Here is a 21,651-nt window from a genome sequence, read left to right as displayed (position 1 = left end):
CCTTTTAGTAAACACCAGGAAGAATCTTCCATCGCACCACCGACTTGTACTTTTCCCAATCTGCTCCGTACTTCTCCGCGCAAGCAGCGTCGTCTCTACCCTCGCGGTGAATCAAGAGAACCGCAAAGTACAGGGCGTGGAATGCAGTAAAGATGACGCCCCATCCCTTCGCAACACTCTGCACGACCTCTGTACCATCAGCCATCCTATAGCCCAGGACGTCCGCGGCGGCCATGGCGCCGGAGGGCAGGATCACGTAGCCGGCCAGTCCCGCCGCCAGGCTAAAGGGAAGTGACTGCATCCAGTCGCCAAAGTAGTTGATGTGGCGCGAGACCCCCCACCAGCCCGACGTTAACAGGCGGGTGCCGCGCTTGGTTTGCAGGTAGGACAGGTTGGCGACGCTCGGGTGGTCGGGTGTCTTGCGGAAGACGGCCTTTTGCGTGTTGGACGCGCGAAAGATGTAGAGCCCGATGGCGAAGACGCTGCTGAGAACGGCCATTCCCAGCCAGCCTAGGTGCGTCGGGTATACGGCGAGGTAGCGGCACTGGGTCGAGTAGACAAACGGCACCCAGACAATGTCGCCAAAGGTGAGCATGAAGCCCAGCCCATCGGTGATGATGTCCATCATGCTGAGGATGCCGGCCTCAGCGTACTGGCCCTCCAGCACGTAGTAGCCCTGGATGGCGGTCACGAAGACCATGCTGTCAGAGATGTAACCGTAGTTGCGGTACTGCTTGGCGATGAAGGCGAGGTCGAGGAGCAGCCACCCGGTCAGGCCGGGACGCATCTCAAGCCAAGTCTTAATGTCAATTTCGCCAAAAAGAGGTAGCGTGACGCGGGGGTTAAGCTCGCGGCCAATGTAAAAGTCGTAGATGAGGTTCCCGGTGTGGCCTCCTTTGGCAAGCTCGCGAAGCTGGCTGTTGCCAGTCTTGACGGAGAAGCTGGCAACATAGACGTAGATGGAAATAGACCACGACAAGATAATGCTTGCCGTGAGCAGCTGCAGATAATTGTCATCAATCCATCGCCAGACAATAAAGTCAGCACCATAGATGTAGGTGCCAACAGCGCAGGCAGCGACCTGAACCAGGGTGGAGGAGAAGGCTGCAGAATATCCAGTCAGCATGAGGGTAGCATTAATTACAAAACTCACAACAGAACATACCGTTGAAGCTATAATCCAGCGGGCGGCCGGACTCGCGCAACTTCGTGCCGAGAACCTTTTGCGATGGCAGCACGCGGAAGAGCACCAGACTCAGGAGGTAGTAAGCCAACGTCCAGCCTGCGGCCTCGAGGCTGACGAAGCCGGCCAGGCCATCCTCGGGCCAAGGAATCTGTGCCTTGAGCGCGTCCCAGGTGAGGTCGCGGGGGCTGAAGAGGCCGGGCGCAGGGCAACCGGACACGTCGTTGCAAGCGAAGAAGAAGGCATACACGAGGACGGGCAGGCCAAAGACGATGGCGGCAGCACCCAGCCTTGCCAGGGCGTTAGTATTTTGTATTTTCTTGTTGCTTTGCTTGTGAATTTCCAACTTACGGGCCGCCGAATTCATAGTCGATTTTTTTCGGGTTGTTGGGAGCCATGGTTGATGGTGTTGCCCCTTTTTAGACGACTGGCGTGGTCTACTTGGTTATGTGCTGGGAAGCCTTGGGAGGGAGAAGCACGAGAGGAGGAATATATATAAGCAAACTCCAACTAGTTCAGAGTCGATGAGGTTGTACGGAGCCGCCCCGAATCTTGGCTATACGCGTATCGGATCTCCTTGCGTGCTCGATCTAGTTGCAAGATTTTGATGTGGCTGTGCCGTGCATGTACGGCGCAGCTCAGGTCATCCGGCTTGGAGATTTCCGGTCGCGTCGGCGGTGGAGACGCGACTCAAGCCTACTTGAATAGCTGGACCCGTTTTTTAAATGCACAGAGTGCGAGTACGAAAGACATTTCCTGCGGATACGAGACGTTTTTCTTTCCTTCTCCAATTCAAACGACAAACGACGTTGACTTGATTGCCTCATACACCGGCGAAAGCTAGTCGAACAACATCCAATCACATAACTAACGGAACAGCCAACCTCATGCTATCAATATTTATTACTCGTCGCTTTTCATTACATTCCCTTTCGCTAGATTATTGCTTTACACCAACATACCCGCCAGGGCAGCCGCACCAAGAAGACCCATCACAGGAGTTGCGGCGGCAGCAGGTCCCTTGGATGACGACGTCGAAGCCGCGCCTGCGGTTGAGCCGCTGCTGGCAGCAGATCCGGTGCTGGTAGCAACAGCACCAGCCGCGCCGAGCTCAGACGCGAGAGCCTTGGTGGCCTCCGGGAAGTCGGTAGCAGTCGTGCTAGCCAGCTCCCACTGCGCGCACACTCCAGTCAAAGCCTGGCTCCAGTCTACACGATGAGGTTAGCACGGTCAATGGTTCAGCATTGTCACGCTAGGGTCGGGCAAGAGAGAGAGAGAGAGAGAGAGAGAGAGAGACGTACTGGCCTGGCAGTTGGCGTCGAGTTTGGACGTGACCATGGTCACGACGATGCTTTGCAGGTGCTTGCAAAGGCAGTCAAACGTCCCGGCTCCAATATTCTTGACATCGCAGCCCTCCTTGCTGAGGGCGTTCTTGAAGGCCGAATAGGAGCACTGGGGGAAGTCCTTGACCGACTCGGAGAGGGACTCGATGGCGAGCGCGCCCATGGCATTGGCCATGATGACAGCGGAGAGAGTCGAGAATCGCATGTTGAATTGTTTCGCTAACGACGAGGCAGTATATCGAGATTCGACAGCAAGGTTTGTATACACTTGTACGATTACTACGGGGCCAGAAACGCTCGCTGAGGGGAGTGGCGGCCGGCTGGTTAAAACTGTTTTGGATGTGCTAGTAAGCCAGGACCTCAGCTCTCATGTCCTCCCAAAAGCTGATACAAATCAGCCAGTAATTTCCTGGGGTACTGCTATTTTCGTCTGGGCGTCACTTTTCCATTTGTCCTCTGCTCTGCGCTAAGCCTTCTCGACGGCTTTTTCGTGCCGCTGGGTGCCGCTGGGCTTTCAGCTCCTCGCATTCCAGCTCAATTTGGAAGTTGAGACCACACGCCCGGCTTAGTGCCCTCGCCTAACTCAAGGGAAACATGACAAAGTTTACCAGTAATCTGTGCGCCTGGTTTGTTTAATTGGTTGCCTTGGGTCGTCACAGCTCGACTCAACTCGTCCTCAGGCCCCCAGGCGAAGTAACTCAGGGGTCAATCCTCAGCGATTGCCATAATCCCCTCTTCAATTTCTTGGCATCCTCGTAGGGCTAGTCATTGATGTCGAAGTCCGACAAGAATGGATCTCGGACTTGTTCTTGCATGCATCAGACTTATAGACTTCTGGCCATAGACTAGTTATTCGGAACGATCCCCGACAAAGCATGATGGAAGCGCAATTCGAGTAACCGCTTCATGATTAAGAAAAAAAGTCCATCACTCGCGCGGGTCAGACTATTTGGAATCACGAATACAGATTAGATTGATTGCAACAGCGCCTTGTCGCTTGTTAACTTGTTGGTCTTAAGAGGAACGCCACAGAGGTTTTGAGTGGTGTGGCTCAGCACGCCCCCGCGCCACACTCATCGTCACTAGTTCCACTCTGAAGCTATCTTGCCGCATATCTCCAGCAGCCATCTACCATTGGCATCGACTTGCGACAAAGTCCCGCGCGACCCCCGTGTCGACCAGAAACAGCTCGCTCGGCGATCTTCAGTTAATCTGTGAGCTGCCTGTGGCACCCGTCATGGCATAGGGATCTTCCCCCGCCACCGAGCGCAAGACTTGATCAATCGGCGTCATGACCATTGCGCCCGTGCGACAACATGCCGTCCCACGACAAAACAGCTGAAGAGCCGAAGAAGGGGAGGATCATTAAATCCGCCTTTGATAGCGAGAGCTTTGAAGCAGATGGCACAATCCACGTGGACGGCCTCGTCGGCTCGGCCACAATCTCTCCGTCTGGTCGAGATATTGCCCTCGCATCGTGAGTGTTTGGTTTGAGCCACGTTCAGCGCTTGCGCTAACATTTACAGTCCCGACGGCCTTGCAATCATTGACCTAGACTCTCCGTACAACCCGCCTCGCCGTCTCCGAAGCCCTGGAATGCCATGGCTTGTCGTCGACGTACAATGGTCACCGTTCGCGGCCCGAGACTACTGGGTCGTCTCTACAGCCAACCACAGAGCCCTGGTATGGAATCTTAACATGAGGGAGGATTCAAGCTCCGGACCAATCGAACATTCTCTTCAAGGGCATAGCAGAGCAATCACGGACGTTAATTTCTCCGCCCACCATCCCGATCTTCTTGCGACCTGCTCAGTTGACGGTTCGGTTCACACGTGGGATCTCCGACGGCCTCGTCAACCTGTACTTACCTTTTACGACTGGTTCGCCGGCGCGACGCAAGTGAAGTACAATCGACAAGACTCCCACATCGTTGCGTCAGCACACGACCGATGGCTCCATATCTGGGACGAGCGAAAGGCCTCAAAGCCTATTCGTTCCATAACCGCACACACATCCAAGATTTACGGTATCGACTGGAACCGAACGCGATCGACAGGAATTGTCACATGTTCTTTGGATAAAAGCATCAAGTTCTGGGACTACGAAACCGGGGGCGACGAACCAGAACACATAATCCGAACTGACTACCCTGTGTGGCGAGCGCGGCATACACCCTTTGGCTGGGGACTTCTGGCCATGCCTCAGAATGAGCCGGGTGACTTGTTCCTCTACGACCGCCTCTGGTCGGACGACTCTCCGGTCGAGGCCTCGCCTCCGCCGGCAGCCATTTTCCCTGGTCACGGAGAGCACAAAGCAAAGGAATTCCTGTGGAGAAGTCGCGGCGGTGTTTCGGAAGCAGGCATGGATGAGCGTGAGTTTCAATTAGTGTCGTGGGGAACTGACAACGAGCTGCGATTGCACTGCATCGACACGACTACACTGAGCTCTGTAGGCCATGCGAGAGGTGGCCCTGCAAGAAAAGGGTTGAAAATTACCCGAAAAGGCGCGAGCTATAGGACCTTCCGAGCAGTCGATGATTCATCCAGCAAGGACCGCAAAACTGGAACTATGAGTGACCAAAGGATATCTGGACATCCCCAGCAAAGAGCCAGCGCCAACGCTGGCGCTCGAGCGAGTCTACCGTACAACCGATACTCACAGCCTGTTTGGCGTGGTCCGTCAATGAAGGCTAAAGCGCTTTCAAGTAGAAAGACCACAGACAGCCAGTCGGCGATTGGGTGGATGAAAGGCATTACAATGAACAAGCGCAAAACTTCAACAGATACCTTTCGTCGTCTCCCATCGAAAGTTGGTCTCATGTCCCACAGCTTTCCAGAGGACCAATGGGGCGAGCCTGATACTATCCAAGAAGAGCTTCTGCGCGTTAGCACGCAAATTCCCAAGGTAAAATGGGACAACATCGACATGGACAGTTTGACATTTAACGCATCATTGACTGGTCCTTGGGGCGTTGATGCCGATTCGATTTTCATCAAAGTCAAAATTGATGTTCCAACAGGATACCCCAAACGCAAGGCGCCCAAATTCACCATTGAAAAGTCCTCCTTCATGCCAGAAGGGACGCACAAGAGATTGCACCGCGAAATACACAAACTGGCAAGTCAGTTTCTACTGCGGAAGCAAAACTGCCTCGAAGTTGCTTTCACATATCTTCTTGGTGAGGTGGACTTGGAGTCGAGCACTACGTTCTTCAAAAACGTGCGTGATCTGGACGACGACTTGGATGGTCTGGCAGACGACAGCTCAAGCGAGGACGAGGATCCGGCAGCTACCGGATCGGCGTCCATGTCGCAAGAACTCCCCAGCACTGGCGAAGTCGACACGACAATTGCTCCTCATGGTCGCGCAATCATGCCGCCGCCCCCTCGAACCTGTGGTGCCCGGTTCTCCAATGATGGAAAGCTTGTATGCTTCTTTCCCACCAAGGAAGAGAAATTCCGAGCTCTATTTTCGTCTACTGGAGATGTCGCCAGGGACAGGCCCAAGAACGAACCTTTTTTTGCAGGATTCGGGCGGTTATCTTATGATCAGAGTCCACGCCAGCGAGAAAATACCGAGGAAGCGTCTGCTACCGATGACCAATCTGGAGATTCCGATTCGGACCGGTCGTCCTCGGATTCCTCCTCTAGCGACTCAGAATCTACCTCTATTCATAACATGAATATGTGGTATCGTCCGAGTCGCCAACCCAAGAAGGCATGGAGCGAGGACCGTTCCGTAAGATCCAGTGGCGCTGGCACCGGTACTGGAACAGGCACCGGCATTGGAACAGCTACTGGTACTGGGATGAGCCGCCGCCGCATCGTCAAGGCGCGGAATGTCATCTCGATCCATGACCTCCGCGCAGATTTGCCCTCGAAACGCGAATTTGCTGAAGAGTATGCCATCTTCGGAGATGGCGCAGATGTCTGCAACCATAATGCCCGCGTTGCTGAGAAGCATGGCTTTGCCGATCTCTCAAATATCTGGCTGTACTTGGCCCTTCTTCTACGCCAGGGCATCCCACTAGAGGTGTTGGGCGGCAATACACCGCGTGGCGACTCGATCCTAGTAATTGCGCGAGACGTTGTTTCACGAGTTGGCCATATCGATAAAAATGCTCCTCCAGATCCTTGGGCGCGTGACAACGCGCTTTTTGGCAGGGTTCGATGGGGCCAGCATCCTCTAGCGAAGGATCTCATTGCCGACCTATTTGATCATTTCGAGAGCACAGCTGACATCCAAATGCTAGCCATGCTTGCGTGCATTTTCAGCGAAGCTTCAGCAGAGCACAGTGTCGCATACGCCAAATCAAACCTGCCCAAGCAGGAAACTCCTTTACCCTTAAAGGCACCATCATATTCGTTGGACTACTTCCCTGCAGATGCTACGTCGTGGAACATCTACAGCAGGAGCTTCACCAACTCTGCGATAACAACACCTGGGACGCTTCATACTCCGGTCAACTACGCTAGGTCACAAACATCAGATGATGGTGTATGGAACGCAGAGACGGGGCCGAATTCCTTCTCATGTGGTGAAACACCGCCGTCCAAGGGGAAAAGCCTCCTAAATGATCAAGAATCTACGGTGGTGCTTTCCAAATCTCCGAGCTCGCGGCCAATACAGCAGAAAGGAAGCACCGGATTTGCGTCGACCTTGGCTGCGAATCTTCCTCGCTCATTTACTGGAACCGCGACGTCTACATCACCGCCTTTGCAGGGAAAGAAAAAGCCCAGTCCAGCTGAGATGATTTTAAACAGCATTGCACCGCGCACAGTGAGCAGCAGCGGTGGAGGAACTGCAGGCGTGGTTGGCTCTGGAGGTGGCAGGACGTCCATGTCGGATGACGATGCTCTAAAGGAAGACTTGACAACACTAGTCCCCACAAACATTGCGGTTATTCTAGAGGACCAGAGCATTTTTGACGAAGATGGATGGATGTCTTACCCGCTCCTTGATCCAAGGCTGTCCGACCTTTATACGAACTATAGATACGCATATGCAGAGCTGCTGCAGATGTGGGAGCAGCCCTTAGCTCGGTTGGAGGTGATGAAGTTCAACATTCTAAAGGAAGATGCCTCGCCAAACGGGCTCGGAGACAGCCCGTTCAGTGCCAGCGGCAGCGGCATCCTACCCAGCAAGTCATCACCACTAGTCATAGGCAAACAGGATAACCTGCAGGCCCTCCTTGCGTCAGGCCGCGGGCTCGACATTATCGGACTCTGCCGCGTCCACGAAACACAGCTGGAGCCGCTGCAGTACACGTCCTCTGATCCCAGGGTCGGAGGCGCCGTCGGCACCTGCGACCGCTGCCAGCAACGACAGAACAAGCTCCTCTGTGTATACTGCACGGAGCCGGTCGACGCGCTGTTCCCGACCTGTCTTGCGTGCGGCTGTGCGAGCCACGAGGACTGTTTAGGCGAATGGCATGCCGCCGGCGAGACGCAATGCCCGGCCGGCGACGAATGCAACTGCGTGGAAGAGGCGGCAAATGGGCAGGTGGAATCGTGGGCGGCGCTGCAGGCAGCGATGCTCAAGGGCCGTTCGACGATGAGCCTGCTTCCTGACCCTGCGATCGGCAGCGGCGGCGAGGAGCAGGAGGAGGTGGCCGTGCCGGACAAGCAGCCTCGGGGATGGGCCCGTCTGGGCTTCGATACCGCGGCAGGCTCCGGGAGCGGCAAGTCGAGGCTGCCGGTGACGCCGCCCGTGTCGCTCGGTTTCGGCCCGTTTAAGCGGACGGCCGGGTCGTGGTCACGGGGCACGGGCCAGAAGCGCGGCGGCCGGCGAGGAGGCTAGTTTTCCCTCGTCGGGTAGCCCGGGCTTCTGTGCGTTGTGCCCCCGAAGAGGCTTGATTGACCGTCCTCCCAAGGATGCCAGCGAGCAGCGGTTGTCGTGCCAGTGTACTCCTGTAATAACAATGAAATAATTCAATGTATAAAATTCACGATCTAGCCATGTGCATGTGCCTCGGCCTTCAATGTGTTTTCTCACAACGAACTAGCCGGAGGCGGGTCTCGGTGAAAATATCCCCGGTAAAGCAGAGCCTCATCTCGTTCGAACCGGTAAAATCTTACACATTTCATTTAAAACTCAAAAATCGTACAGATCCCCTCGACTCATCCATTGGCCTCCATCCCATCACTTCTTCATCTAGCAAATCCCGCACTTCACCTCACCTCACCTCACATCCCCCGGGCCCGGCCATGGCAGATCCGGCACCGGCGACGCCCCCCGCCGTTCGCATCGGCACGCGGCAGTCCATCCTCGCCAAGATCCAGGCCGAAGGTGTCCGCGCCTCGCTCTCCGCGCTGCACCCCGCGCGCTCCTTCGCCGTTGATGCGATGCGCACGCTCGGGGACCGCGACAAGGTCACGGCGCTCTACAGTTTCGAGGGCAAGAACCTGTGGACGTCGGAGCTCGAGGCCAAGTTGCGGGCCGGCGAGATTGACGTCATTGTGCACTGTCTGAAAGGTCAGTAAACCTCTTCCTCTTTCCTTTCCTTCTCTCTTGCCAGCCTCTCTCTCTCTCTCTCTCTCTCTCTATTCCCTTTTTAAGAAGAGCAAAGTTGCTGACATGTGTGTGTGTGCCTTCCCGCGGGGTATAGACATGCCCACGACGCTCCCTGAGGACTGCGAGCTCGCCGTCATCCCGGCGCGCGACGACCCCCGCGACGCGCTCGTCGTCCGCACCGACCTGCAGTCCAGCATCACCAGCGTCAGCGGCCTCCCCGCCGGCTCCGTCGTCGGCACCTCATCCGTGCGCCGCGCCGCGCAGCTGCGCCGTCGCCACCCGCACCTGCGCTTCGCCAACCTCCGCGGCAACGTCGACACGCGACTCGCCACCATCGACCACTCCTCCCCCTCTGAGTACGCGTGCATGATCATGTCCGCGGCCGGGCTGGAGCGCATGGGCGGACTCCCGGGCCACGCGCGCGTGCCTGGCGGAGCGCGCGCTGCTGCGCCGTCTGGAGGGCGGGTGCACCGTGCCGGTGGGCGTGGAGACGGCGTGGCTGCCGGGCGAGAGGCTGCGGCTGGGCGCGATTGTGGTAAGCCTGGACGGGCAGACGGCGGTCGAGGACGTGCTGGAGAGGACGGTCGCGACGGAGGAGGAGGCCGAGGCGCTGGGGTACGACCTGGCGGAGCTCTTGGTCAAGGCGGGCGCGCAGGACATTCTACGAGAGGTAATTGCGAACAGACTGCCAAAGGAACAGCAGCCTGTTGATGTCACTGCCAATTGATAGTAGAAGAGGGAATGTACATAGCCTACATAGACGATACCATGAAAGCCGGCGACCCACGGCCTGGTTGGGCTGCTGCACTCTTCACTCAGCCAGCAAATCCCTTCCGTGGAAATTGATGTTAAGACATCCTCATTTTCCATATAGAAGGTGTATACGGTTCATAAATATGTGAAATTTTTATCGAGATTCCAATCTGTAATTCTTCAGGAGCTGTTCGATGCAATCCAAAATTTGTACGCGCACCAGACACGCCATCCGTGTCATCGGCCAGGTTTGCGTAGCGACAGGTATACAGAATTGAAAGAACTGAAAAATACAGGCATCCAGGTTCTATTTATCCGGCTATATATGCGGTTTTTTTTTTCAAGTATTATTTTTGCCAATTATTGCAATGCCCACCGCGAAATAGCCGCCAGATTGAGGGGTTCAGTACCTATGTACGCTTTGGTTTGGTGATTGTCGCAAAACCCCGCCACTTACTTATACTGCCACTGTAACAAGGCGTTCAGTTCCTTTCCCCTCCCTCCTCGCTACGCCAGAAGCCTCGCCCAACTAGTCAAAGTAACCTTTCGGCTTTTTTCTCCTTCCATCGTGGGCAGCAGTCACTATACACAAATTGCTTATCAATAGACATTTTTACTCTTTTCCGCCCCAGCAAGCTTGCAACAACACCATTCACTGACTCTACCCTGTCTTGCCTTGCAAGAGGTGTCGCATGCCCCGCCTCGCCGCCACCTGCAGCTGATCACGCAGCCAGTCCCTCTGCGCGCCGTTTCCCAGCAAGTCCATAGTTTTTGACGAGTCCAAAACCTCCTCTCAGAGTTCTCCTTTACGACTACGACATTTCGCCGAAGAAGCAGATAGAACACTACGCATTATTTCAAGGTTCAAGTCTTCTGTCCAGCGAACCTGTCACCATGGCGCTGCCGAAGCGAATAATAAAAGAGACCGAACGCCTCATGGCCGAACCGTACGTCAAACCCGTCGCCCAGCTCTTCTTACTTCCTGCCACTGCGGTCTCCCATACTAACCGTTCCATTTCCTCCTTCTTCTTCCTGCAGTGTCCCAGGAATCAGCGCCGTCCCCCACGAGGACAACCTGCGTTATTTTGACGTCGAAATCCACGGCCCTGCGCAGTCGCCCTACGAAGGTCCGTCCGTCTGGCCGTCCCCTCCCCCGCGCCTCGCTCACGAGCCAGCGTGACATAGATCCGTATATGAAACTGACGCGCGTGCCCATCCGCAGGCGGCATCTTCAAGCTCGAACTCTTTCTCCCTGAAGACTACCCCATGACGCCCCCCAAGATTCGCTTCCTCACAAAAATCTTCCACCCCAATGTCGACAAGCTCGGGCGCATCTGTCTCGATGTTCTGAAAAGTATGGCACCACCATTACATTCCTTGAAAGCCCAGCACATTGTAATCTTGGCTGACATTCATATCTGCTAGATAATTGGTCCCCCGCCCTGCAAATCAGAACAATCCTGCTGTCCATCCAGGCCCTCCTCGGCGCCCCCAACCCCGACGATCCCCTCGCCGCCGACGTCGCAAAGAGCTGGAAGGAGGACGAGCAAGCCGCCATTGCCACGGCCAAGGAGTGGACTACCAAATATGCCAAGTCTTGATATTGCTCATAAAATCATGGTAGACGCACGGTAGCAGCTGAGTTGAAGCGTTTGTTGATACTAGTATGAAGAGCATTGCATTTGGAGCTTCCTTGTTGGGTCCCGTTTAGAATCCGCAACTATAAAAACAACAAATAAAAAAATATGAAACTCATTTACGTCCATGGTTCTATCTGCATTAGCCTTAGCCCCATGTTGAACCAGCGTAGACACTCAACGCATCACTTGGCAAGAATTAAACAGAAGTCGGGTATAAGTAGAGACGTAGCCCTACCACTTTGATATATTGTATCTACAATGCTAGAGTACACAAAGGAAAGCTGTAGGGTTGCAAAGCCGGGCAGCGTAAGCTGATTATACAAGGGCGAGGTCGCCAAACTTCTCCTATCGGGGGTGTCAGCACTCTTATCCAAAATTCACAAGAGCCGAGACAAAAACGTACCTTGTAGCCGGGGACCATCCATCGGCCCTTGGAGATGAGCTGAGTCGCCTTCTCGTCGATGGACTTCTCGGCAGCGGCAACTTCGTCCTGTTAAATATCTCATCAGCACCTATCCCGTCACCAACTACCCGACAGCAGCATAAACATACGACAGTGAGCTCCTCGAACGGACGGGCCTCCTCAATGTTCTTCAGCGTGGCGGCCAGGTCCTTGAGCTCCAGGTCGACGGCCTGCTTGGTGGCCTCGGCGTTCTTGACGGCCTCGACCTCGAAGGCGTCGATGGCCTTGAGCTGGCGGTTGACGTCGTACGTGGTGGGCTTGAACGCGGTGAAGCGCTTCTCGATCTCGTCGACGACGGCCTGGTTCTTGAGGCCCGCGCGGTAGGCGGCGAAGTCGACCGTGGTCGCCTGCTCCGACAGGAGCTGCACCTTGCGGCGGGCGTCCTCGTTGCGCTTCTTGAAGGCCTGCAGCGAGGCGACGGTGTTGCCGCGGAGGCCCAGCGAGGTGGTCACCTTGGACCAGTCAAGCTTCAGAGCAGCGCTTCGCTATATAACGAGTTAGTCTCCAACTCTCAAATCCTTCATTTTTTTTTCGGCTTCGTCATCGCTGGACTCGCATTCGGGGGATGCTTCGGCGGATCCGCACGGTCGGGGGGCCAGGCTCCCTTTTTCCGTCGAGCTGGGCGCCTCGTGGCGGCGGTTTGCATCGCTCGGATTTGCTTCGGAGTGGACCTCGCGTGCAGGTCGCATCAATTGGAAAGTTTTCAACTTACCGTGGCCATTTTGTCGTTGTTTGTGAGGTTTCTCGGAGTGGAGAGGTATATTGCTGGTCCAAGGTGTTGATTGACTTTGCTGCAACCCGAGCGGCCAGGAACGAGGCGCAAACGTGACTAAATCACGTGACCTCAATCGCGGCTTGTTCCGAGAAACGAAGGTAAGCAAGTACGGAGTACCATGGACGGGAATGCCATCCCGGCTTGAAGCCTCCAACATTATGGCATATTTTTAGATACCGTAAAGTTGTTTCCTTATTTAGATGACATATAGTGAACGACGATCTGTTCAATTTACATAACGCCACTCCAGCAAGCCAAGCTATGCAAGCAGTCAGTCGGACCAATATCCATACTTGAGACAAGTTTTTGTTCAGTTTGATTCCATTATAGACATAAAATTCATGTCCAGGTACCAAGGTATATCTAGGTATACATGGCCAGTATATGCGTTCTACCGCACTACCAACATGTGAACATTTTTTCCCATCCCGCGCCGTCTTTCGTATGCGTTGCAGTAAAAGAAGATAAAGGTTTTCAAAACATATCAAGGGCTAGATACTGAGAGCCATGATGGAATTGACAATATCGTTGTCGTTTTCCTTGAGTGCTTTGATGGCCTTGTTGCGGCTGACGCTGGCCTGTGTCATGACCAGCTCGATGTCCTTATCCTCAATACCCTCAGCGTCAACCTCCTCATCGTCATCCTCCTCCTCCTCTTCCTTCTTGGCATCACCGTCCTGGGCGTGGCTGTGGCCGGCGTGGTCGTGGCCGGCATGCTCACCACCGTCAGCAGCAGCCTGGGCGGCAATCTGCTGGGCGGCGGCGGCCTGGGCGGTGGCGTTGATGTCCTCCATCTTGGCCTCACCAAAGACACTGCAGGCAGCCCGGTCAGCACCTCCGTTCCTTTGCGCGGCCAGTTTTCATCGACCAAGTCGCCGGGGAGACTCACATGTAGGTGTTGCTGTTGGGGGACCTGTAGACCTCGGGGTTGTTGATGACGAAGAGGATCTGTTTGGCTTGGTTAGCTTGCCTCTCCCATCAATTCCGCATTATAGTTCCTGCTGCGGTTCCAGCCTTATAAATTCGATAGACGTACGTTCTTCGGGCGGCGGAGAGTGACGCGGGTGATGCCAGGCACGCGAGTGAGGTGCAGCTTCTCGAGGGCCTTGCGGGCCTTCTTCTCGTTGCGAGAGTGGACGACGGCAGTCGAGCCGGCGGGCAGGTTGGCCTCGCCCTCCTCGACGTCGGACTCGTCGCTGCTGTCGTTCTGGTCGACGGTGGGACGCTGGGTCTCGTCGTCGGGAAGCTCCTCGACTCTGGGGTTGGCCATTGTGTCTGATGTAGGTGCTGTTTCGCTTGGTTAGCAAGCCGTCGCATCCCCGCATCACCATCAAATTCCCTCCAAATGAAGGCCCATTGATGTGGCTTTCTCTAGGTGTAAAATTGGCCGCATCTCAATCACTGGAGCGTTGGCTACTCACAGATTATTGTCAAATCCTATGGGGTCGTGCTCGAGCTACGATTCACTACCGCCGCCGTTTTGTGAGGCCAAAACTGCACAGCGAAATTCTAGGGTTTGGTGGTGGACAGGCGCTAACCCACATTAGGCAATCCACCACTTCCTGGCATGTCTTCTGGGGAACCAGAAAGAATGACAAAGAGTGGTGGTATTGAACGCGCGCGAACATTCAAAACATCATTTCATTATTCAAAATACATGCTACAAATTCAAAGCCATGCGAAATTCACTGCAGTGTGTGCCAATATTTTTGTTCTTTTTTTGTAATTCATTTGAATCTCTGAACTTCCGTATTGACTCCGTTCATCATAATCGATGAAATGTGACATACAGCCCTTCCAGAACGGGGATTGGGGGTTTATAAAAAGATAAACAGCAAGCAGCTTTTCAAACGCTGTCGTGCTGCCCGTAATGCGTTTTGCCTGTCCCGGAATTTTTCATACCGCAACCATCTATACCGTGAAATCCTCCCCTGACCTCTTCAATGCGTTCTCCGGCCCTAACCACGTCCCTTGCTCAAGGCTCCAACATTACAATTGAACTCCATGACAAAAGGTGACGGTTTACGCGGCAGCCTTGATCTTGGCCAGAGCCTTGCGCTCCTCGAATCGGCGCTGGGTCTTGAGGCGCATGACCTTGAAGCGGTCAAAGTCGGACAGGGCCTTGCGCTTGGCGAGCTGGGCGCGCTTCTTGGCCCAGTTGGTCTCCTTCCACTTGGCGTCAATCTCGGACTTCTCCCACTGCTTCTTCAGGGCGGCGTGGCGGGAGCCGCGGATGAGGCCAGGGATGGTGAGGGGCGACAGGAGGACCTTGTTGAGGGGGACGGCTTGTCTCGGGACAACGAGGCTTTCATCTGAGGAGGTGCCTTCGACGAGAACCTAGATTCGGGGAACGAAATTGCATGTCAGCGAATGACTACTCCATCACAAAACCAATGTAGCTCTGCTTTCCACGGTCGGTGCGGTTTTCGGCGGGGGGCGAACGTACGCGCTTGTGGTCGATGATCTCGACAATGGCAGCGATTCTGCCGGTGAAGGGGTGGTCGCTGGTGATCAGCACAACACGGCCGACCTCGACGAGGCGCCAGTTGGATCCCTCAATGACTGCGTCGCCCATTGTGACTATTGTTGATCTGGAGGGGAGGAACGGTCAGCCCGCAATGCTCTATTCGTACGGCGCAACGTCTTTGTGTTCGAAACAGCGAGGAATCGTTTGCGCTCTCGAGAACGGGGAATATTTATTCGTACCAAATGTCGGATATGGTCTGGGGTGGATGTAGTTTGGAGATGTGCACACCTTGAAAGCACCAAATGACTTTTTGACGGTCTCGGCTAAGGCAAGGCGTGTGGGTTATGAAAATCACAACGTGCCCTAACGAAAATTCACGGACTATTAGTTTTGCCCTACTCCGAACATCCCTACGGTCTAAGCCGAACATGTCGATTCTCCACTCTTTTCATCCCTACTTAATATTCTCTCTCAACTTTTTTTGGTCGCCCGTGATTCAACTTCCTGACTGTTGATTTACGTCAAGCTGCTGAAATGACGAGATGTGACGCAGCGTAGCGTGCCTCGACAGTCTCTATTTCTCTCTTCCGGTACTAATGGTAAGATTATTTCTTCTTTTTCTCTCTTCACCTGCTCGCAATCACACTGATGAGGTAAATTTGCGATTGATTCTGGCCGGTGGCTCTCTCGCCGGAGATGCTAAATCGGCCAGACAAGTGATATTCAATTCTTACATATTCTGACATTCATTCGTTTATTCAAACTTTTGTTGCATTCATGGCAGTGGACGGCTGGCTAACTGGTGCAAAAGAACTCAGGTCTTAAACTCGCAACGCTCTTCCCAACTATCGAACCGTAGCCCATCCACCGTAGGTGGTACTATGCATGCCAATAGCTGCAGTTAATATACTCTTCTTTTCTCTCTAACTGTTGACGAGTTCGTGAGCCTAACTGTTGGTTGATCGTGAATGTGATGAATACAACCCGGCGCGATTCATACACCAGCGTGGTGCACTGGCGTTGCTGCCTTGGATCCGAAGTAACGATGGCAAAGGGTTTCGTCACAGCGTAGCACCCTGATACCATGCTTTGACTGCACCTTATTTGCAGCCGTGATGGAGCGCGTACTGCTCCATCCTCCTAGTCCCTACTGCCCAGTGTGCATATGTTTTCATGGAAACGCTTCAAGCAATCTAAAGAAACTCGAATACACTAACTGGACGACATTCTTAGTACCCTTGATGAGACAGAAGATACCGTTTTCAGCTGAGCATAGCGTGCTATGTTGCGAGGAACAATTTGGGCGAGCAGGACAAGACGTAGCTTTACAGTGTCTCTTTCCGGTGTCGCTTTCCGGTGCAGTTACCCTAAAGTGGCAGGTTGATAGTGCGGTGGCCGAAACTGAGCTCGAAATATGCATCAAATGGAAGGAGGTACTATGCACACAGATTTCATTGTACGCTTTTTAATACTACCCCTGTCTGCTTGAGCGTTGCTGTACTTGATGTTTTTATTCTTTATCATAAAGCATCTGGATTAAACTCGTGACAGGATCTCGGCACGCCTATCGGAAACAAGCGGTAGCCATGCCCACCACCGACGCTAGGCAGAGCTCCGTGTTAGTAATGCCGAGCAAAACGTCATTTAGCCATACCTGTGAAAGCTTCCGCATAACACTCTTTCCATTGTCGCAAGAACCCATATAGCTCTGCAAAGCTCAATTCGCCACAATGTTTCGCTTCGTAAGTCAGATTGGACCAATCCAACTATCCACGTCGATAGACTGGCGACTGCAAGCTGACAAGACTGCCCGCTAAACAGAACAAAACGCTCGACATCGTCACCGTCTTCCACAAGGCGAGCTCACCCGCCTCTGTAAAGGTCGCCAACCTCGTTAAGCAGATCTCCGCCAACGCCCAGGTCGGCGCCACGATCGATCAAGCCAGCGATCACTCCGCCCAGACCAAGCCCGGCCGTGAGCCCTTTGAGCTCAACATCACCGAGGACGCCCCCACCACCGACCAGGTCCAAACCATCCTCGGCTACGTTGGCACTGGCGGCATCTCCAAGGTCATCAAGGGTGCCCGTGACGAGAAGGATGCGCTGAAGCGATTCAAGGAGAGCAAGGAAAACTTCCTCAGACCCCTGGTGAGTGCGCCTTCCATCGGCGCGACCCTTGACTTGCTAATCAGTTGCTAACTGTACCCCGTGCAGACCGTCGACTGGAACAACGGAAAAGCCATCGCCGGCGATAACGAATCGGAAATTCTCAAGATTCTCGATGCTAAGAAGAACGACTAAAACCTTCAACGTTGGCGTTATTCTGCTTATGTACGATAGACGGTTTTCTGGATTATTGTTAGCTTAGCTCGACATTCACCGGATCTACGAAAAGATACCTTACGGGCGGCAAGCGTTAGATTCAAAGTGAAATGAAAGAGGTACTTAAACTGTGTTGCTTTGTATATTGGGCGGGCGGGGGAGGGGAGGGGCGCAGGCAAAGCTGAGCAGGCAGCCGGCCCTCAAACAGCTTTCACCTGAACTCTGCTCCCTCACACTTCATTCACATCTCATTCAGCAACATAATCAGCGACCAGCCCCATGCCCAAGTTACCAAAGACTCTAACAAAAACGCGTAGGACAGGTATGGCGCCTACTTATTCACCCACTAACCTCGCCGTTTGCGTGCATGTTGTCTCTATATTCACAACCCAACCTGCACGGGGCTTCAGCCAAAGCTCGAACAGCGGCCACACAATTTTACACTCGATTTCCCTCACACCCTCCAATCTACCTTAGACAGAACCGCCCACTTGTTTTGATCTGAGATTCCTCCTCGCCGCGATGGATGAAGCTATGCCACTCCCTCGGCGTCTTATTCCGCAGCCGCATCACCGAATTACGGCTAAAGACCAGGTTGATGAACTCAAGGAGCCCTTTGCTAGACTCTATCCTTGCGGACTGCCAAAAGAATACAAGATGTGCGGTGCGCCGATTGACGAAGTCCCGGTGAAATACATCGAGGACAATCTCCCACTTGGTTTCTACACGAACCCGCCGGTTGGCGCGAAAGCCATCTTCTCGACGAGCAACGGGCAGCGCGCTTTTCGCCCCATGCATCACATCCTGCCACGCCGGAGACTGCATCTGTGGTCCAAGAATGAGATTCAAGAAAACTGCAACTCAATCCGCAGGCTGCACTGGGAGGCCATGCGAGGCATGACTGAGCCGAATTGCTGGGACGATCTTTGGAAGTATTTCGATGCATTTGATCTTTACAGCCACGGTGCCATCAACCTCTGGAACATTATCAATCATCTCTACGCCGAAAACAGAATTATAAAAGCTGATGTGTCGAAGAACTCTGCTCTGGAACTCGGGCGTTGGTCTCAGCAGTGGCTCCAAGTCAAGGACAACGCTGAGAAGCTGAAAAGGTGGGACATATCTAAGTGCTCAGTCCTGAAGCTTTTTGATGCAGCAGACCGGGACTCTCTGGGATGCCTTAGCGATGCAGACGTGTCCATCCTAGCAAACGCCCTGAGTTGCCGACGCGGCCATCTCTTGTCGCCGACTCGTACTGAAACGACTGAGCCCCGGAGCCTTCTCTCTTCTCTCGAAAGCGAATGCGGCGTCGAAAATTGGATGAGTAAGTCAACCGCGCTGGCAGCTCCATAGTGACCGTTCATGCTGACTATTCTTTAGCTGGTCAAGTGATTCACCGCAAAGGTGGATTGCAGCAATCAAAACCTGAGGAGGTCATCAACTCCGACAAACACGCCTACCACCCATGTATTGTCTTTGATGGAAGGCATTACTACGATCCACGTCCCAGATCGAAGGGAGCCGTAGAGGCCCTCAAAGCATCTGTGGAAGCTGCTTCCGGCCACATCATTGTGGCGAATGGCTCCCAAGTGTCACCGCCCAGACATCATCAGGTGAACCAGGCTGTGGCTAAAAAAGACTCCGTTGCCGTCAAACCTGTGGCTTCCGACAGCCGACAGACACGTCCAAGCTCGAGCGATGGCTCGTTGGCCATGCCAACTTGCTCACGCGCCACTTCTCAGTCTGGCTCTCCGCGAAGAATGTCAGACTCTACCATTCGACCTAGTAATCCTCCAAGCCCCGACATGGGTCAAACCCTGGCTTTCGTTCCCACGGGCGGTGCTCCGTCCGCTGCCGTCCCTGTTGTTCAGCACCAGAACCATACTCTTCTGCCTGTTCCTGGCCAAGCCTAGAAGGCCGTGTCAAGATCCGGAAGTAGAAGGAGTCCCGAGAAGAGTGTCGGGAACGATCAGTCAAAACCGCAGCGCGGAGCGGCCAGCAATACTTCAGGCACCCCTCCGCGCCAAGCTGGAGAAATCGGTTCGAAGAGGCACTTGATTCACTTTGCACACGCGAACAAGGAACCCCTCAGTGCGACTTCGTTTAGCGGCGCAGGACTGGAAAACAAGATCGGGTCTCCACGTCGAGGTAGACGGGCAGACAGCTACTCTTCGCAACACACTTCGTCACCATCGTCAAGACCGCAGTTTGGTGGGTTCAGCCCAGGAGCCAAGCAATTCTCTCAAAAATGGAGCAATAATTTCCGACGTCAGGATAATTTTGGCCCAATCTATGATACCATGCAGTATTTTCCAAACACAGGCATGCGGCGCAATGACACTCTCCTTCATGCCGGCGACGGTCAGGACTGCCCAAACGTGGGTGTCAACCTTGACCGTTCTAGCTACTTGCCATGTGGCTGCTTCCAGTGCGCCATGAGAAATCGGAGTATCTGGGTGAGAGTCGCCGACAAGCAAAACTTACCTCTCATGGACGTGCAGACCAGGGTTCGTTATGGCGTTGAGAGTCGATTTGGCCGCGTTGAAGACGTGAATCACGCGCCAGGACAAGGCAAACCCGAGTCAATGAACTTTATTGTCAGGTAAATCCCCGTGTATTCAATCTTTACATCTTGTGCACTTATCTCATACTCGATAGGTTTGTCTCTGAAGACTCGGTCCCCCAAGCCCTGGTCTACGGGCGAGGTCGCATCGACGAAAAGGGCATCAAGATCAACATGTCTGCCATGTTTCGGTCCAAGTGGGTGCTGCAACCGTCTGCATTTCAAACGAGTAGCCGGATCGCACCGCCAGAATCCATCCACCAAGTCTACAAGGCACCATCCCAGCGTCGCGGTGACCTTTCCCTTACTCCAGACTTCTTCATGGGAAGTGGAGGCTCGTCTGCTCAGAAAACATCTGGCGGCCCCTTTATGCACTCCAACAGATCCTTTGGACAAATTGAGTCTCGAAATTTTGGCCAAAGCGGACCATATTTTGGGAAAAAGCCGAGATTTCCTGTCAACGCAGATGGCAACTCTCAATGGCCGCAGCAGCAGCCATTCCATACCTTCCACCCCCAGGCTCAGTACCACAACCTTCCCGTCGAAGCTGCCAATAAACAGAGCGCTGTCTCCATGCTTGCACCTACCCAAGCCGAGAAACTGGATCAAGCTCAGCAAGACACCCCGGCACCGTCTGCAGTCGATTGTGCGATTAGCGGAGTTGAGGGAGCCATCCAATCAGTCCCATCACCCGAAGAGAGTGCAAAGTGTAGAGAAACTGCTAAGCCCAGAGTATCTCTACCCGAGAGGCTTGAAGTTCCATCGTCTACTGTCTCGGGCCGATGCTATCCGAAGAAGACCACGGATGAGCCGGTTGCCGCTGCACCCGTGGTTGCCCCGCGAGCAGACCAGTCACCCGTGAGACATTCCAAGAAGAAACGCCAAGCAGCCCAGCTTCAAACTGGCGCTTTCGAAGGCACAGAGCCCACCGCAGCTACCTCTGGTGGCAATATCGCCTCTGCTATCACTGCTGCTGCTGCTGCCCCCGCGTCCAAAGAGAAGGAACATCGCCGGCCCTCCCTGTTCACGCCAGACGAGATTAGAGACAGGAAGCAGGCATGGGATAGGATTGTTGTGCCCTTGATCTCGCCGCGCAAGCAAATTCTTGCGATAGCAGGCCCCGCGCGCCGCTTGCCCGCCAAACCCGGCCACGATCGCGCCAAGTCACTCCCTGTGACCATACTCGCGCCGTCGAAGACGACAGCGGCGGCAAATTCCTCCGACGAGGACCAGAGCCGTGCCACAGTCAGCGCGCAGAAGGAAGTTTTCCTAGAGGCGCCCCAGTATGTGGTGTCTGACGGCAAATCTGGCTCGGATGCCGGCCATCCAGGTGCCGCGCCGAGCGCGCCACCCTCGACCTCGCCCAAGAAGAGCAGTAAGGCAGCCCGGAAGAAGAGGAACAAGCAGGATGCGCAGTTCAAGGGACCTGCGAAGAAGGAGCACAAACTGTGAGAGAGCTGCCGAAGGCGGCTTCTCTTTTTTGCTACTCAAGGTGAAAATGGATTGTGGATAAGGTTGCTTTTGCTTTGGTTAAAGTAGTAGTTGGATGGCCGACATTCCGGGGGGGGAAAGGAGGGAGTAGGATACACGCGCAGAGTAGATTCTGATATTTGTTATCTTGAGACAATG

At 54.2% G+C, this 21,651-nt stretch overlaps 10 protein-coding genes across 10 annotated transcripts; 5 read left to right on the top strand and 5 right to left on the bottom strand.

Annotated features, from left to right (window-relative positions):
• Positions 1 to 4: 4 nt before the first annotated feature.
• On the bottom strand, positions 5 to 1,581 carry ISF_01178 (c-14 sterol reductase; the record flags this gene model as incomplete). Its single annotated transcript, XM_018844785.1, has 3 exons — positions 5 to 1,104; positions 1,166 to 1,473; positions 1,535 to 1,581. 3 exons carry the CDS (start codon positions 1,579 to 1,581, stop codon positions 5 to 7), a joined length of 1,455 nt encoding a protein of 484 aa, XP_018707551.1.
• A 550-nt stretch (positions 1,582 to 2,131) lies between these two features.
• ISF_01177 (hypothetical protein) lies at positions 2,132 to 2,731 on the bottom strand (the record flags this gene model as incomplete). Its single annotated transcript, XM_018844784.1, has 2 exons — positions 2,132 to 2,391; positions 2,485 to 2,731. The coding sequence occupies 2 exons, from the start codon at positions 2,729 to 2,731 to the stop codon at positions 2,132 to 2,134; spliced, it is 507 nt and encodes a 168-aa protein (XP_018707550.1).
• Positions 2,732 to 3,842: 1,111 nt separating this feature from the next.
• ISF_01176 (WD repeat protein) lies at positions 3,843 to 8,325 on the top strand (the record flags this gene model as incomplete). Its single annotated transcript, XM_018844783.1, has 3 exons — positions 3,843 to 4,003; positions 4,053 to 4,897; positions 4,979 to 8,325. 3 exons carry the CDS (start codon positions 3,843 to 3,845, stop codon positions 8,323 to 8,325), a joined length of 4,353 nt encoding a protein of 1,450 aa, XP_018707549.1.
• Positions 8,326 to 8,732: 407 nt separating this feature from the next.
• Positions 8,733 to 9,766, top strand: ISF_01175 (porphobilinogen deaminase; the record flags this gene model as incomplete). The annotated part of the gene is made up of 3 exons (XM_018844782.1): positions 8,733 to 9,000; positions 9,134 to 9,462; positions 9,500 to 9,766. 3 exons carry the CDS (start codon positions 8,733 to 8,735, stop codon positions 9,764 to 9,766), a joined length of 864 nt encoding a protein of 287 aa, XP_018707548.1.
• Positions 9,767 to 10,686: 920 nt separating this feature from the next.
• ISF_01174 (ubiquitin-conjugating enzyme) lies at positions 10,687 to 11,393 on the top strand (the record flags this gene model as incomplete). The annotated part of the gene is made up of 4 exons (XM_018844781.1): positions 10,687 to 10,739; positions 10,831 to 10,919; positions 11,015 to 11,146; positions 11,218 to 11,393. The coding sequence occupies 4 exons, from the start codon at positions 10,687 to 10,689 to the stop codon at positions 11,391 to 11,393; spliced, it is 450 nt and encodes a 149-aa protein (XP_018707547.1).
• Positions 11,394 to 11,747: 354 nt separating this feature from the next.
• Positions 11,748 to 12,616, bottom strand: ISF_01173 (ATP synthase D chain; the record flags this gene model as incomplete). The annotated part of the gene is made up of 4 exons (XM_018844780.1): positions 11,748 to 11,777; positions 11,836 to 11,922; positions 11,985 to 12,380; positions 12,608 to 12,616. 4 exons carry the CDS (start codon positions 12,614 to 12,616, stop codon positions 11,748 to 11,750), a joined length of 522 nt encoding a protein of 173 aa, XP_018707546.1.
• Positions 12,617 to 13,161: 545 nt separating this feature from the next.
• ISF_01172 (Nascent polypeptide-associated complex, alpha subunit) lies at positions 13,162 to 13,940 on the bottom strand (the record flags this gene model as incomplete). Its single annotated transcript, XM_018844779.1, has 3 exons — positions 13,162 to 13,483; positions 13,560 to 13,618; positions 13,707 to 13,940. The coding sequence occupies 3 exons, from the start codon at positions 13,938 to 13,940 to the stop codon at positions 13,162 to 13,164; spliced, it is 615 nt and encodes a 204-aa protein (XP_018707545.1).
• A 752-nt stretch (positions 13,941 to 14,692) lies between these two features.
• ISF_01171 (ribosomal protein L14) lies at positions 14,693 to 15,245 on the bottom strand (the record flags this gene model as incomplete). The annotated part of the gene is made up of 2 exons (XM_018844778.1): positions 14,693 to 15,007; positions 15,117 to 15,245. The coding sequence occupies 2 exons, from the start codon at positions 15,243 to 15,245 to the stop codon at positions 14,693 to 14,695; spliced, it is 444 nt and encodes a 147-aa protein (XP_018707544.1).
• Positions 15,246 to 16,867: 1,622 nt separating this feature from the next.
• On the top strand, positions 16,868 to 17,438 carry ISF_01170 (Thioredoxin-like fold protein; the record flags this gene model as incomplete). The annotated part of the gene is made up of 3 exons (XM_018844777.1): positions 16,868 to 16,879; positions 16,920 to 17,285; positions 17,352 to 17,438. 3 exons carry the CDS (start codon positions 16,868 to 16,870, stop codon positions 17,436 to 17,438), a joined length of 465 nt encoding a protein of 154 aa, XP_018707543.1.
• A 543-nt stretch (positions 17,439 to 17,981) lies between these two features.
• Positions 17,982 to 21,474, top strand: ISF_01169 (hypothetical protein; the record flags this gene model as incomplete). Its single annotated transcript, XM_018844776.1, has 4 exons — positions 17,982 to 18,783; positions 18,840 to 19,305; positions 19,387 to 20,061; positions 20,118 to 21,474. 4 exons carry the CDS (start codon positions 17,982 to 17,984, stop codon positions 21,472 to 21,474), a joined length of 3,300 nt encoding a protein of 1,099 aa, XP_018707542.1.
• Positions 21,475 to 21,651: the final 177 nt, after the last annotated feature.

This window comes from Cordyceps fumosorosea (assembly GCF_001636725.1).
Source record: "Cordyceps fumosorosea ARSEF 2679 chromosome Unknown scaffold_2, whole genome shotgun sequence".
NCBI lineage: Eukaryota > Fungi > Ascomycota > Sordariomycetes > Hypocreales > Cordycipitaceae > Cordyceps > Cordyceps fumosorosea.
The sequence above is the reverse complement of the archived record's forward strand: the minus strand, read 5'-3'. Positions and strand labels throughout refer to the sequence as shown.